This window comes from Poecilia mexicana, unplaced genomic scaffold, assembly GCF_051168715.1.
Source record: "Poecilia mexicana isolate PSO_F unplaced genomic scaffold, ASM5116871v1 scaffold_21, whole genome shotgun sequence".
Lineage (NCBI taxonomy): Eukaryota > Metazoa > Chordata > Actinopteri > Cyprinodontiformes > Poeciliidae > Poecilia > Poecilia mexicana.
The window spans coordinates 17,640,159-17,654,061 of record NW_028263390.1 but is presented as its reverse complement, the minus strand read 5'-3'; the positions used below and the strand labels follow the sequence as shown (position 1 = coordinate 17,654,061).

Below are 13,903 nucleotides of genomic sequence, written 5' to 3'. Positions count from 1 at the left end.
TCAAAAGGCTCTCAGAGGAAAGATGACAACAACTCAGACAACAGGGGACAATATGGTGCTCTGAGTCGGCAGAAAAGAGTAGTCTGCTGAACAGCCAGACTATTGGTTACTTGGGGTTGTGCTCAAATGCACTAGTGGTTTAATTTACCGTGCAGATAAAAAACAAAAATCAACATGTCTCGAACCACTCAGTCCATTCTTTGAACATTCAGCAGATCAGCACTTTAGGCTCCAACAACCATATTGGATTCTGCCAAATTACCTCCAAACAGCATTAACTTCAGCCAGTTGTGCTTATCCTGTTTAGATCCCTAAAGCTTTTATTTTGCCGAGACGTGATAGATTAACTAGTTGTGTTAACAAGCAGTGTACCTAAAGAAGTGGCTGGTGAAAGGACTGGTTTTCAGGCCTACCAATTCAGCCTCACCTGTATCATTTGTATCAGCAAATTCACTTAACACCAAATTCAAACATGCAGAGTGAAGATGAACTAAACTAAAATGAAGGTGTGAAAATTGTTGGCATCCCCTTCCCAACTGAACAGAATCCGCTGCATTATTCTGCTGTTAATGCGTCAAAACATCTGGTTTACACTTTGTTTATGTCCTCAAGTGATTGTCATCATGCAGGAGGAACAGCAGAGTAGAGACTGAAAGAATGTTTGTCCTATTTTGTGGCTCAGACTTTGTTATTTGAATTGTCTGTTAAGAAAATAATGCTTTCCTTATGAATTACTGAGTACAGGCAGATCTGACGTCCAGTGGAATCCACAGTTTAAGGCAAGAACTGCAGTAAATGTCATATCTCTACTGTAGAGAGATAATACTGTTTTTCATGTATCTCCCATATTTCATATAAAAAATTGACTAAAAAAAGTCTTCTAAAGAAATTGCTACATTTTCCTCCATGCTGTTCAGGAGGTTCTCCCGTCAACATTGAGAATGCATAGCTTTTTAATCCAGACTATATACAGGTGCTGGTCATAAAATTAGAATATTGTGATAAAGTTCATTATTTTCCATAATGTCATGATAAAAATTAAATTGTCATATATTTTAGATTCATTGCACACCAACTGAAATATTTCAGGTCTTTTATTGTTTTAATTTAGATGATTTTGGCAAACAGCTCATGAAAACCCAAAATCCCTGTCTCAAAAAATTAGAATATTATGAAAAGGTTCTCTGAACGAGCAATAAAAATAATCATCTGAATCAACAAAGTAACTCTAAACACCTGAAAAAGATTCCTGAGGCCTTTAAAAACTCCCAGCCTGGTTCATTACTCAAAACCGCAATCATGGGTCAGATTGCTGACCTGACTGCTGTCCAGAAGGCCATCACTGACATCCTCAAGCAAGAGGGTGAGAAACGGAAAGAAATTTCTGAACGAATCGGCTGTTTGCAGAGTGTTATATCAAGGCACCTCAGTGGGAAGTCAGTAGGAAGGAAAAAGTGTGGCAGAAAACGCTACACAACGAGAAGAGGTGACCGGACCCTGAGGAAGATTGTGGAGAAAGAAACCTTTTGACACATTTCCTACTTTTACAATAGCTTCGCATTTCTAGATTCCAAAGCGTATTTGTGTGGTCCAAAATATCTTTCAGGTTCTGATTATCTTTTTAACAACCAAATTGCTTTTCTGCAGTTATGTTTATCAGGAGCAGGGCTTGAATCTGCAGTACTGGAAATGAATAATTAATGTCACACAAAAGTGAAAGAACTAGAAGGACAAAGCTTGTACAGCAAAGTAAAAAGTGCCCGACACAAGATGGCAAACGGGTGCACACAGGCAACGATGGAGACAGAAGTTATCTTTGTCAGAGTGTGGCTGTACTGCAAAGGAAGAAATTAAACCCCAAGGGGGAAGAAAAGACATGAAATGAAAAAGAAAGTTTTAACGTCAGAGAAATTTAACGTGGTTTTAGGACAGCTGTATCCACAGCTTTTAATATATGTGTGCATGTAAGAGCAGCTTTCTCAGTGTGCACACCCTGTTGTGTAACGAAATGATAGGTGCTATTGGATTTGTCAGGCAAAGCGTTGTCCTGGCAACAGCCACTCACCCCTCTCCTCCGACTTTGGTGATCTTGAGGCGAAAGTCCACAGAGTTGAGGTTGGGGGGCTTCCACTTGAGGATGTCGTCACATCTCCCAGCTTTGTACCTCTGTGGAAAGGACAACAAATTTAACACTGTAGAACGGATTTGATTTTCCAGAAAACATCAGCGACAATTTGACACATGAACACGGTGAAGAACCAAATCGCTGAAGGACTTTTTTTGGGGGCGAAAGTTAAAGAAAACCCCTATGAAACGGACTCTCTACTAACAAGTCCTGTCGGCGTAATGTCTGGCTGAAATAGATTAATACAAATATTTATGCACAATGATTCACCCTGACTACAGGTTTTACATCACAACTATGTTTCACCGTGCACCGGCGTACAGTACGAGACCGCATCCTTCCTTCTGCCGCTTGGATTATTCATGTGCGCCTGACATTTCGAAGGACGTGAATCAAGCGCACTGAAACATGAGGAATGTAAAGGCATGACGACGGGTGGAGGCGGGAACAGATGACCAAATTCTGTCACTGTCAGGTTGCCAGGTAACAGAAGTCTCCTGCGAGGGAACGTGTGAGAAAACAGACAAGATTCCTCAGGAGGACCTGCACTGTCACAGCGCATGAAAAAGTAAAGAGGGTCTAGACTCGGCCCTCGTATGCCCCTGTGGAAAGCGGGTGGAAAGTTAGGCCACTAAGGCAGAAGAAACACAGAAAACCGGATTTTGTGGAGCTGTTGTGTTTTCTGGATTATATAAAACTCAAGGCACTTTCACACAGCTTTCCCTCAACCAAATAAAACCAATTGACCTAGAGATTAAAATTTAAATGTATGATTTTATGCCCAAGAGTTTATGAGCAAACCCTGAATTCAAAAACACTGAAATAAATTATTTTTGAAAGGGATCTTTCAAGCATTCACAGCATTCACTTTTTTAGCATATAACTGGGATTTTGTATCAGCAAATGAATTGAAATACCTCTGATTAGTAACAGTGATGCAAAATTGACAGTACTTTGTACAACAACAACAAAATACAAAAAATGCCTCAAACTGCTGAGCTGAATATAATGAATAGAAGTAGAAAAGTTTAATAATTTGGAAAATCAGCTTCCAAACACTATTCTGAATATATGAGGTGATGCAACTCGGTGGTAAACATGCAACCATCTTTTTTTTTTATAGCTAGTTGATGCCATCAAATCAAAATTTCTGTAAGCTTCAGCGGCAGTTTCAATGCTTTACATGGAGGCTATGTAGCATTTCAAATTCAAATCACACAATGTGATGCAAATAAAGAGCCCCACAAACTCAAAAAATATTTAAAAGTTGTCAACAGCATGAACTAAAAGTCCCAGAGGATCTATTCAGGTTTGTTCTCAACCCTGTGTGCTAAAATCTGTATGCTACCACTTTAAACTACAGTGATATCTTCTCAAAATGAGTCCATGCCAGAGGAACCATGGCAACAACTTTATGAAAGGCCTATCAGACTGCAGGTAGAATCAACAGACAGCCTTCAAATTCATTTCTAAATGAAAATGTGTTGCCTGATGCACTTGCTCTTTCATTACTATTGTTAGTCTAGTCAATAAGTGATCGCATATAAAAAAAGTTTATTACTGAAGCGACCGTCTGTGTCGACCTTGCCGTCAGGAGCATATCTCTCGTCTATCACATTCATTTTCAAGTAATGAGGTGCCACTGCATAGAAATTACCTGCTGTTTCAAATCAGAATGTCAGGGGCTTCGACTTTCAGAGTGTGAGGGGAAAAAATGGAAGCATCCAGATAATACATTCGCAAATGTCTTATTTCACTTCTGAAAGCAAAATATGACGGGTTATTAGCCTCGTTGTAGATAAAGTAAAGACATTTGGGCTCAGAAAAACACATTTCTGCCAAAGAACTCTAAATGTTGAGAATCATTTCACATATTTACAAGAAAAAAACTGGGATAAAATCTGGTTTTGAAATCTTGAATTAGCAATTACTAAATCTTTCGTGATAAAAGACATACATTTCCAATATTAAAACAGAGATATTCCCTGACACTGTAGAGTCAGAAATTTGTAAAACAAAACAAAAAAACCCTCAGAAATTATTGATTAGTCATCCTTCAATTATTGTTTTTCCTTTTATTTTACAAAAGCCCAAATAATCTTTCATAGAAAAATAACGTAAATGTATAACAAGTGTATCTGATGTTTGAGTCAAATATCATAATCTTCCAAAAATAATGGCATAAATAATTTTTTGCCAACAGTTGTTTTGGCAAAAATATCACCACTTCTTTCTTTGCAAAAATGCTTTTGGCAAAATAAAAATTATATATTTTAGGAAAGTGACAATATGAAATCTGTTTGATACTTAATGGAAGAATAACAAAAAGTAGTGATAGTCAACAATTAAAAAAAAAACTTATAAGGGATCAAAAACAAAGAAGTTATAAAAAATGTAATGCAGTTTGATTTTAGTTAGTTTTACAATATGAAGTTAACAATACTGAAAGACCAAACACACCATTTGTCCCAGGAACTATTGGCTATCCTAACTGGGTTTATGTATTTCAAATAACATACCAAGCTGCAACATTTCTTCAACCTTTTTCTAGCTCTATTGAAATCAGCAATACGGAAATAAAAGTGCATCAATGAACTGACAACTTGTGTCAAATTCAATATTTTCATAGTAAAAGCTTTCACAGAATCCAGCATGAGGTGATAGTAGGTGGCAAAGGAGCTCTTATTGTGTTAGCATAAAAAATCGACTCCAGCCGAGCTCTTTAAAACCTTTTTTTTTTTTTTTTGGATCAAGATAAATATTGAATTTACAGCAATAAAAATATCACATAGTATTTTGATTCACAAAGCGATATCTATAGAAAAAAAAATCCAAATTCATCCAATACGACACCACAGAGAACATCCCTGCACTGCCTACACAAACATTAATGGCCCAGCACCTCTCATCACGGAAAGAATATGACTGAACAGCTGCAGCAGGGGCATCATCAGAGGAGCTATAGCTGAACAGCAGTGCTATAAAGGTGGAATGGTTTGTGCAATTTGTGCAAAAAAAAAAAAAGCATGAATAAATAAATATATAAAAACAACAGGGGCGTTTTCAAGAGCTAAGGCTCTGCAAAAATGTTAAGAGTTACAACCTCAGCTTGGATTTTGCCTAACCAAACCTGCAGTTATTTCTTTCTTTTTTTTTTTTTTTGCATCACTATCAACTCACCTGAGTTGCAACCTCTGCAGGTGAGAAGAAAGCCAGGTAAAAGAGACAAATGAGAACACAGGGAGGGATGAGATCATAAACTATGCTACAAGTTATCAAACATGCCCCCCAACAGTGATGTGGATTTCTTTTTAAAGTTGAGAAAAGGAGGGGTGTAATTGATCTAACACAATCAATGTTTCCTCTGGAGGAAATTTAGCTTTTATTGATTTAAAAAGAGACATGAAGTAAACAAAAAGCTGGAGAATATTCACATCTGTTTTTTTTTTTTTTGCTCTGCAGAATTCAGTGCAGAGATTAAAATGTCAGAAGGCTATTTTTAGGAAAATGCAATTCAAATCCAAACTTGCAATCTTTAAAGTGGTCTCATTTAATACATTCTGAAGATAAACAGTATCTGTGATCAGATCACATAATCTGAGTGATATGTCATTCTTCAGATCATCTAATGCATGCAAAGGTTCCAGCTCTATGGAATCACCTGATTGGTGTTAACATGCTTTCTATGACTGACAAATCATTATTCATTGCACTGATTCAACTTAATGAATCAGAATGTTGAAGAACTTAAATGTTCATAAAAAGAGAATATGAATAACTGTTAGAGTTAACTGCCCAAATAATAACAACAAAAAAGTGTTCAGTGCTGCAAGGACTGATACGGGAGGTTTTGTTATCAATGGCTTCAACTGCTGTATATGTGGGTTAATCTAATAGGATATTTTACAGAAGTCTAAATGATAATAAATGAAGTACATTTTGTCAAATATCAACTTTTGTCACATCAGTAAATATCTATAAACTATGTGCTGCTTTTAATGTGGCCTGTTATACATAGTATGTGTATTACGATAAAAAGAATAAAATTTACAGTGTGCTACTGCGCTTCTATTTTCCCCCCAGTTAATAATTATCACCAGAAGATACGAGGTTAAAAGGTCAATATTCTTTACTCAATCTATTATTGCTGTTAGGGGTTCAAATAATCTAGACGGGAGACAGAACTGGAAGTGGAGGAGCTGAAGATGCTGAGGTTCTCCTTGGGAGTGACAAGGACAGACAGGATTAACAACGAGGTCACCAGAGGTACAGCGCAGGTTAAACGACTGGGAGATAAAGTTAGACAGGCCAGTCTGAGACGGCTTGGACCTGTGCAGAAGAGCACTGGGAATATTGGTAGAAGGATGTTAGAATGAGAACAGAGGATGCAGAAGACAGAGGAGGACTCAATGTGGCGACCCCTAAAAAGGAAACAGCAAAAGTAAAAAGGAAAAGAGAGGTTCAAACGATCTTTAGCTAAATTTAACAGTAAAGCAGAGCGTCTCCTGCCATGTCAGGTACCAAGCATTTAACATGCAATGGTGAGTGAATTTTTACTGGTGTAGATAGTGTGTCTGCATGCATTACATAAATGATGCAAAGCTATTTTAGGGGAATTGCAACATTTGAGTAGAAGTGGCACATCTTTGAGGTATCTTTATGGTGTTTTATAATACATTTGCCTTCATGCAATGACTAAAATAACTAGTCTTGTAATATTGCCAGGATATTACAAGTCTAGTTATATTCAGAGAGCATGCTCGTTCTTTCCCTGAAACAGCTGCACTGTTTTTGCAAACCCTTCTTAAGGTCAAATACATATTACCATCAACAAAATACAAATGCATGTTAAATATTGAGCTTTTAATTCACTTTTGTTAGGGATAATTTGCGTTTTCGGAGAAATTCAAAGTCTATTAAACCAAATCAGTGAAGAAACTCACAGCTATAGAAAGCTTATTTCATTCAGGCAACATCTGAAACCATAATCCATAAATATTAGACGGCATGATTGATGGAAAAACGCTGTCGCATAAAAAATATGTTCCCTATTACATTATTAAGCAATTTTAATCAACAAAATATTCATAGAATTGCTGATTACATAGGAGCAAAACAAGTTTTCCAGAGGGCTTACTGGAAAACTCCTTTGATTAAAATATTTTTTTAAGCCTCATTTCAATAGCAGCTTTTGCTGCAGGGCAGACGTAATGTTCAAGAGGGCTGTGGATTACACACAAAAGGCAACAAAAGTCCAATAAATCTGTTCCTAGGAGACGAGCAGTCCCTCAGTTTCAGCCCAGACGCTGCATAGGGTTTATTTGAGAACCCCACTGGCACCATGGGGACCTTTGAGCCAAGGTTCTGGTGCACCCTGGCGCAGCAGAACAGCTATATCTTGTGATAAACAATAAGAGAACATGGGGAAATAGAAAACCTAATGAGTAAACCATGAGGTAAATCAGGTGTAAGAGATATCTAAGCCAAGAAAAATGCACATTAACCTAGTGATGTGGTCACCTACATAACAAAAAACAACTGAATTTGTCAAATAATCTAATCACCAGCAGCAAACATATCACAGCTTGGATACTTACTGAGATTTTCTATTGCACAGTTTAAATGATCTGCCAAAAACAAGAAAGCAAACATTCTTCTTTCAAGTCTTTACACTGAGATTACCATCTGGACAGTTCTTAGAAGCGGTTTCATCATCTGCAGCAATGGCTGTCTTATCAATTCAGAATTTATTCAATGCTGCTGAAACAAAGAAAACACATTTCAAGGACACCATGTGTTTGCCGAGATAGCATCCAGCAACCGCCGCTGTGGAGGTAACCTTTGTACCCATATTAATGGACATTCATTTCAAGAACCCCCTGCTGAGATTAACCTCGAGACCAGCCTAAATCCCATTCACAACAGAAGAGATTAACACCACACAAGTGTAAGGATTTAAGGAGGAACAAAAATCAAAGACTTGAGGCTGTACATATTATTGACTGCTAATGGTGAAAGTGATAAAAAAACAAAAAAAACAATATCAAACTGTTGTATTAGCCGTGAAAAGAGGTAATTTAAAGAATAGTGGGTCATACATTTAGAAGAATATATGCATTTATAAGAATCAGTGCCCGTTCCTCTTTATTGTAATATGGTGATTTTTCAATAAATTAGCTGTTTCTTTTACAGAACACACATTTTACTGTGCATCACTTTGTCTATTTACCCTGGTGATGTTTTTTTTTTATTTTTTAATCTCAGTCAATATATCTCAGTAGGAGAGTTTTATTCAATTCCTGAAACATATTACTGGGATGCACAGTATGGATTCAATGCCCTTCAAATTGTACAGTTTACCAAATCTCCAAGAGTCCACCACAATCATATTTTGCAACATTAATAATGCAATTTAATACATTATAAACAGTAATTTAGTCACAAACTTGTAGTTTTAAAATTTACTTAGGATGAAGCGAATATATTCAAAATTATATTTTCAGAAAAAAACGCAAGGTAATACATTTCCTTGTAGTGAAAGAGAGAATGTTCTTACTTTAAAATGATCAAGATGACCAATTAAGCAAACTAGGAGTAACCATAAATTATAAAATTATCATAAGCAAATGCCAGAATTATAATCATCTATAAACATAACCTGATTAAACATTGTTACAAAATGAGGGAGAGCTGGTACATAAATGGATAACACCAATAAAATTGGAATAATCAAGGATTTATTATGTCATGCTAAATTACTCATGTTGGCCTCCATCAAGCCTCAGCATCAAATATTTCCCCAAATTCTTTCTCCGTTTATCAGGGTTACAGACTTTTCTGGAAACATTCAATCAACTATCTCCTTCTTTTCAACTTAATGTGGAAGACCATCGTCAAAGCTTCGGTATGAAGAAATATTTCAATCAACGAGGGCAAATTTTTCTTTAAAAATATTTGATTACGTAAGCTGTTTTTTTTTTTTTTTTGCAGAAATCTCAAAGTGCTATTTTCAGTACTCAACCATGGAAATGTGTAACCATCTGAATCATGTAATGCTCCTTAGCTTCGTTGCATGCCACACATATTCTCATCAGTTCTCATTTTCTGTGTCCTCCAGTGCACAAGTGCCTAAATTTTGCATCTTTTTTACTTATTTATTAGGCCCGAGCAGCTAAGCGCTGCGAGAGCCTATTGAAACTGTGCTGTTTATTAGGCCCGAGCAGCTAAGCGCTGCGAGAGCCTATTGAAACTGTGCTGTTTATTATTATAGTTCTTGTGCCAAAAGAATTGGCTTTTTGGGGGCTTTCTCATATTCAAAAACTCACCAAACTTGGCGGGGGCATAGAGTCCGTGTAAAATTTACGTATTTTAAGGTCCCCAGAAAAATCGCACAAGAAACGGCTCAAGGGCGCCACCTAGCAACTTTCAAAAGACCCTTTCCTATTCACTTACTTTATCGTAGAGACTTGAAACTTGGTACACTTGTAGAGCTCCCCAAGACGCTCTGAATTTACAATTAATGTCATAGTGCAAGTATCACAGATTGTCGGCCATTTTGGATTGAAGTTCCGATTTTGACCCGATTTTGGCCGTTTACAGGGTTCGCATTTGATCGAACTTGTCCTAGGGATTTCGATCGATCGGCTTCAAACTCGGTCAGATCGTTCATAAGGCATGGCCGATCCAAAGTTATCGTAGGTTTGCGTTTTCGGGCTTGCTGAAGGGGTCTTTCCGGGGGTCAAAGGTCACCGATTCGCCATGAAACATCAAACTGTTATAACTCTTTGAAAAAAACTCATAGAAGCACCAAACTTTCAGTGATTGATCATCATGGGATGCTCTACAATACCCAACGGTCAAATGATGACGTCACTTAGGCCACGCCCCCTGAGAACAGGAAGTGTCATTTTTTACGCTGAACGGTCGCTATCTGACCCCTTTGACCTAATCGAGGTGAAACTGTGTCCACAGACAGAAAACATGTTGGTGTGTTGAGGATTCCAAGCCAAGCTCATTTGAATCCAGCAGGTGGGCGTGGCGGCGTGGCGAAGTGACCCTAAACGCCGTGTCCTTACGTTTGGCTGTGGATTCCACAATTTTGAGGCCAGCTGCACCAAACTTGACATGAGTGATCCTGGTAGGGTCCCCTACGATCCTATGTTGTCATAGTCTGACGTCATCTAAGCCCCGCCCCCTCAGAACAGGAAGTGCTTTTTTTTCCATGGAAAGCTGCCTTTCTGGCTCACTGCACCTAATCAACATGATTCTGTGTTGGATGACAGATAACATGTTAGTCTCACTTGCTTTAAAGCGCCAAGAGTCTTCTGTAGAGGGCGTGGCCGTGGGACCGCGGCGAAGCAGAGGTAACGCCGCCGCCATACGTTTGGCTCTAGATTCCACATCGTTCAGCCCAGCTGCACCAAACTCACTAGGATGCATCCTTATCCATCCCCGAACAGGAATCCATAACAGTCGTTGATGGGCGTGGCCTAATTTCTCTACAGCGCCCCCTAGAAATTTTTAAATGATCAGCCCCAAGCCATGCTTTAACCTAGAATTATGAAACTTGGTACACATGTGTATCATGTCAGGACCTACAAAAAAGTCTCTTGGAGCCATGGTGCAAACCCAACAGGAAGTCGGCCATTTTGGATCAAAATCAGCCATTTCCTCTTTTTCATAGACATCGCATCTGATCTATCTCCTCCTGCAGCTTTTGAGATAGAGACTTCAAACTCAGTCAGCAGAGACTTGAGACATTAAAGATGAAAAGTTATCGTAGGAATTTTTCTATGTCAAAGCATGTGGGCGTGGCTAAGTCCCAAACTTTGACTATTCGCCATGAAACATCAAGATGCAATAACTTCCACATAGAAGGTCACAGCTGCATCAGACTTCCTATATCTGACTACAGACCACCCCTCATCACATTGAGATGGTCAGTTGATGACATCACCTTAACCCCGCCCACTTCCGACAGGAAGTCACCTGTTTTTTCTATTGTATGTCTTACTTTTACTCTCTAAGTCATATGGGTTTCATCCGGTGTAGGCTGACATGACATGATATGATGATGAACTCTCCCATGATGAACTCGACTGACCCGTGGGGGCGTGGCTAAGTCCCAAACTTTGACTATACAGCATGAAACATGAATGTGAAATAACTTCCAAATGCCAGGTCACAGCTGCATCAGACTTTCTATGTCTCATTATAGACCAGCCCTCATCACAGTTATGTGGTCGATTGATGACATCACCCTTGCCCCGCCCACTTCCGACAGGAAGTCACCTCTATTTTCTACTGTATGTCTGACTTTTACTCTCTAAGTAATGTTGGTGTGTCATGGATTCCAACCCTGTGCAGGCTGACATAAAATGAGATGATGATGAACTCTGTAAATGCCTACTGCTAAGTTTGGGACTAAGCGTGGCTTAGTCCCAAACTTTGACTATTCACCATGAAACATGAATGTGAAATAACTTCCTAATGCCAGGTCACAGCTGCATCAGACTTTCTATGTCTCATTATAGACCAGTCCTCATCACAGTTAGGTGGTCGATTGATGACATCACCTTAGCCCCGCCCACTTCCGACAGGAAGTCACCTGTTTTTTCTACTGTATGTCTGACTTTTACTCTCTAAGTCATATGGGTTTCATCCTGTGCAGACTGACATAAAATGCCATGAAGATGAACTCTGTCAATGGCATCTGACCCTTGTGGGTGTGGCAAAAATGGCTGTCCCTCGCCATATGCATACGATCGTCTCTTATTGACAAACGCATCATCCCATTTGCTCCAGACTTTTTATGAGTGACACTTGTGAACCTCTAAGGAGCCCAATAGAGTTTAATTGCAATTTGACTCTACTGCGCACCCAGGTTAATCAAACACCTGTGTCTCCTTGCGATATCAGCTGATCTACACCAGATTTTTGTGCATTGACTGGGAGCAATGTCGAACATGACAGGGTGACTATCTTCAGGGCGGGTTTGGCAGTTCCGTGAGAGCAAGGCGGTGGCTGGGGGTAGGCGGTGGCTGGGCTGACATGGTGCTGAGGGGAGGCAGTGGCTGGGCGGAGGTGGTGCTGAGGGGAGGCGGTGGCTGAGGGGAGGCGGTGCTGGAACATCCGCGGTCGCTAGGCTTGAGCGGCGCTTGGCTGCGAGGGCCGCTTGAGGCTCCGCGGAGCTTTAATTAGGCCCGAGCAGCTAAGCGCTGCGAGAGCCTATTGAAACCTTGCTGTTTCTTATTAGGCCCGAGCAGCTAAGCGCTGCGAGAGCCTATTGAAACCTTGCTGTTTCTTATTATTATTATAGTTCTTGTGCCAAATGAATTGGCTTTTTGGGGGCTTTATCATATTCAAAAACTCACCAAACTTGGCGGGGGCATAGAGCCCGGTGCGAAATTTTGTATTTTATGGTCGTTGCAAAAATCGCAAAAGAAACGGCTCAAGGGCGCCACCTAGCAACTTTCAAAGGACCCTTTCCTATTCACTTACTTTATCGTAGAGACTTGAAACTTGGTACACTTGTACAGCTCCCCAAAACACTCAGAATTTACAATTAATGTCATAGTGCAAGTATCACAGATTGTCGGCCATTTTGGATTAAAGTTCCGATTTTGACCCGATTTTGGGCGTTTGCAGGGTTCGCATTTGATCGAACTTGTCCTAGGGATTTCGATCGATCGGCTTCAAACTCGGTCAGATCGTTCATAAGGCATGGCCGATCCAAAGTTATCGTAGGTTTGCGTTTTCGGGCTTGCTGAAGGGGTCTTTCCGGGGGTCAAAGGTCACCGATTCGCCATGAAACATCAAACTGTTATAACTCTTTGAAAAAAACTCATAGAAGCACCAAACTTTCAGTGATTGATCATCATGGGATGCTCTACAATACCCAACGGTCAAATGATGACGTCACTTAGGCCACGCCCCCTGAGAACAGGAAGTGTCATTTTTTACGCTGAACGGTCGCTATCTGACCCCTTTGACCTAATCGAGGTGAAACTGTGTCCACAGACAGAAAACATGTTGGTGTGTTGAGGATTCCAAGCCAAGCTCATTTGAATCCAGCAGGTGGGCGTGGCGGCGTGGCGAAGTGACCCTAAACGCCGTGTCCTTACGTTTGGCTGTGGATTCCACAATTTTGAGGCCAGCTGCACCAAACTTGACATGAGTGATCCTGGTAGGGTCCCCTACGATCCTATGTTGTCATAGTCTGACGTCATCTAAGCCCCGCCCCCTCAGAACAGGAAGTGCTTTTTTTTCCATGGAAAGCTGCCTTTCTGGCTCACTGCACCTAATCAACATGATTCTGTGTTGGATGACAGATAACATGTTAGTGTCACTTGCTTTAAAGCGCCAAGAGTCTTCTGTAGAGGGCGTGGCCGTGGGACCGCAGCGAAGCAGAGGTAACGCCGCCGCCATACGTTTGGCTCTAGATTCCACATCGTTCAGCCCAGCTGCACCAAACTCACTAGGATGCATCCTTATCCATCCCCGAACAGGAATCCATAACAGTCGTTGATGGGCGTGGCCTAATTTCTCTACAGCGCCCCCTAGAAATTTTTAAATGATCAGCCCCAAGCCATGCTTTAACCTAGAATTATGAAACTTGGTACACATGTGTATCATGTCAGGACCTACAAAAAAGTCTCTTGGAGCCATGGTGCAAACCCAACAGGAAGTCGGCCATTTTGGATCAAAATCAGCCATTTCCTCTTTTTCATAGACATCGCATCTGATCTATCTCCTCCTGCAGCTTTTGAGATAGAGACT

At 40.0% G+C, this 13,903-nt stretch overlaps 1 protein-coding gene across 1 annotated transcript in view; it reads right to left on the bottom strand.

The window, feature by feature from the left end:
• The window catches only part of rngtt (RNA guanylyltransferase and 5'-phosphatase), a 104,517-nt gene that overhangs the window by 17,600 nt on the left and 73,014 nt on the right, over positions 1 to 13,903 (bottom strand). Inside the window, exon 13 of the mRNA XM_014978035.2 lies at positions 2,066 to 2,166. Within this exon, the coding sequence (XP_014833521.1) occupies positions 2,066 to 2,166 (101 nt within the window). The remainder of the gene's footprint in view (positions 1 to 2,065; positions 2,167 to 13,903) is intronic.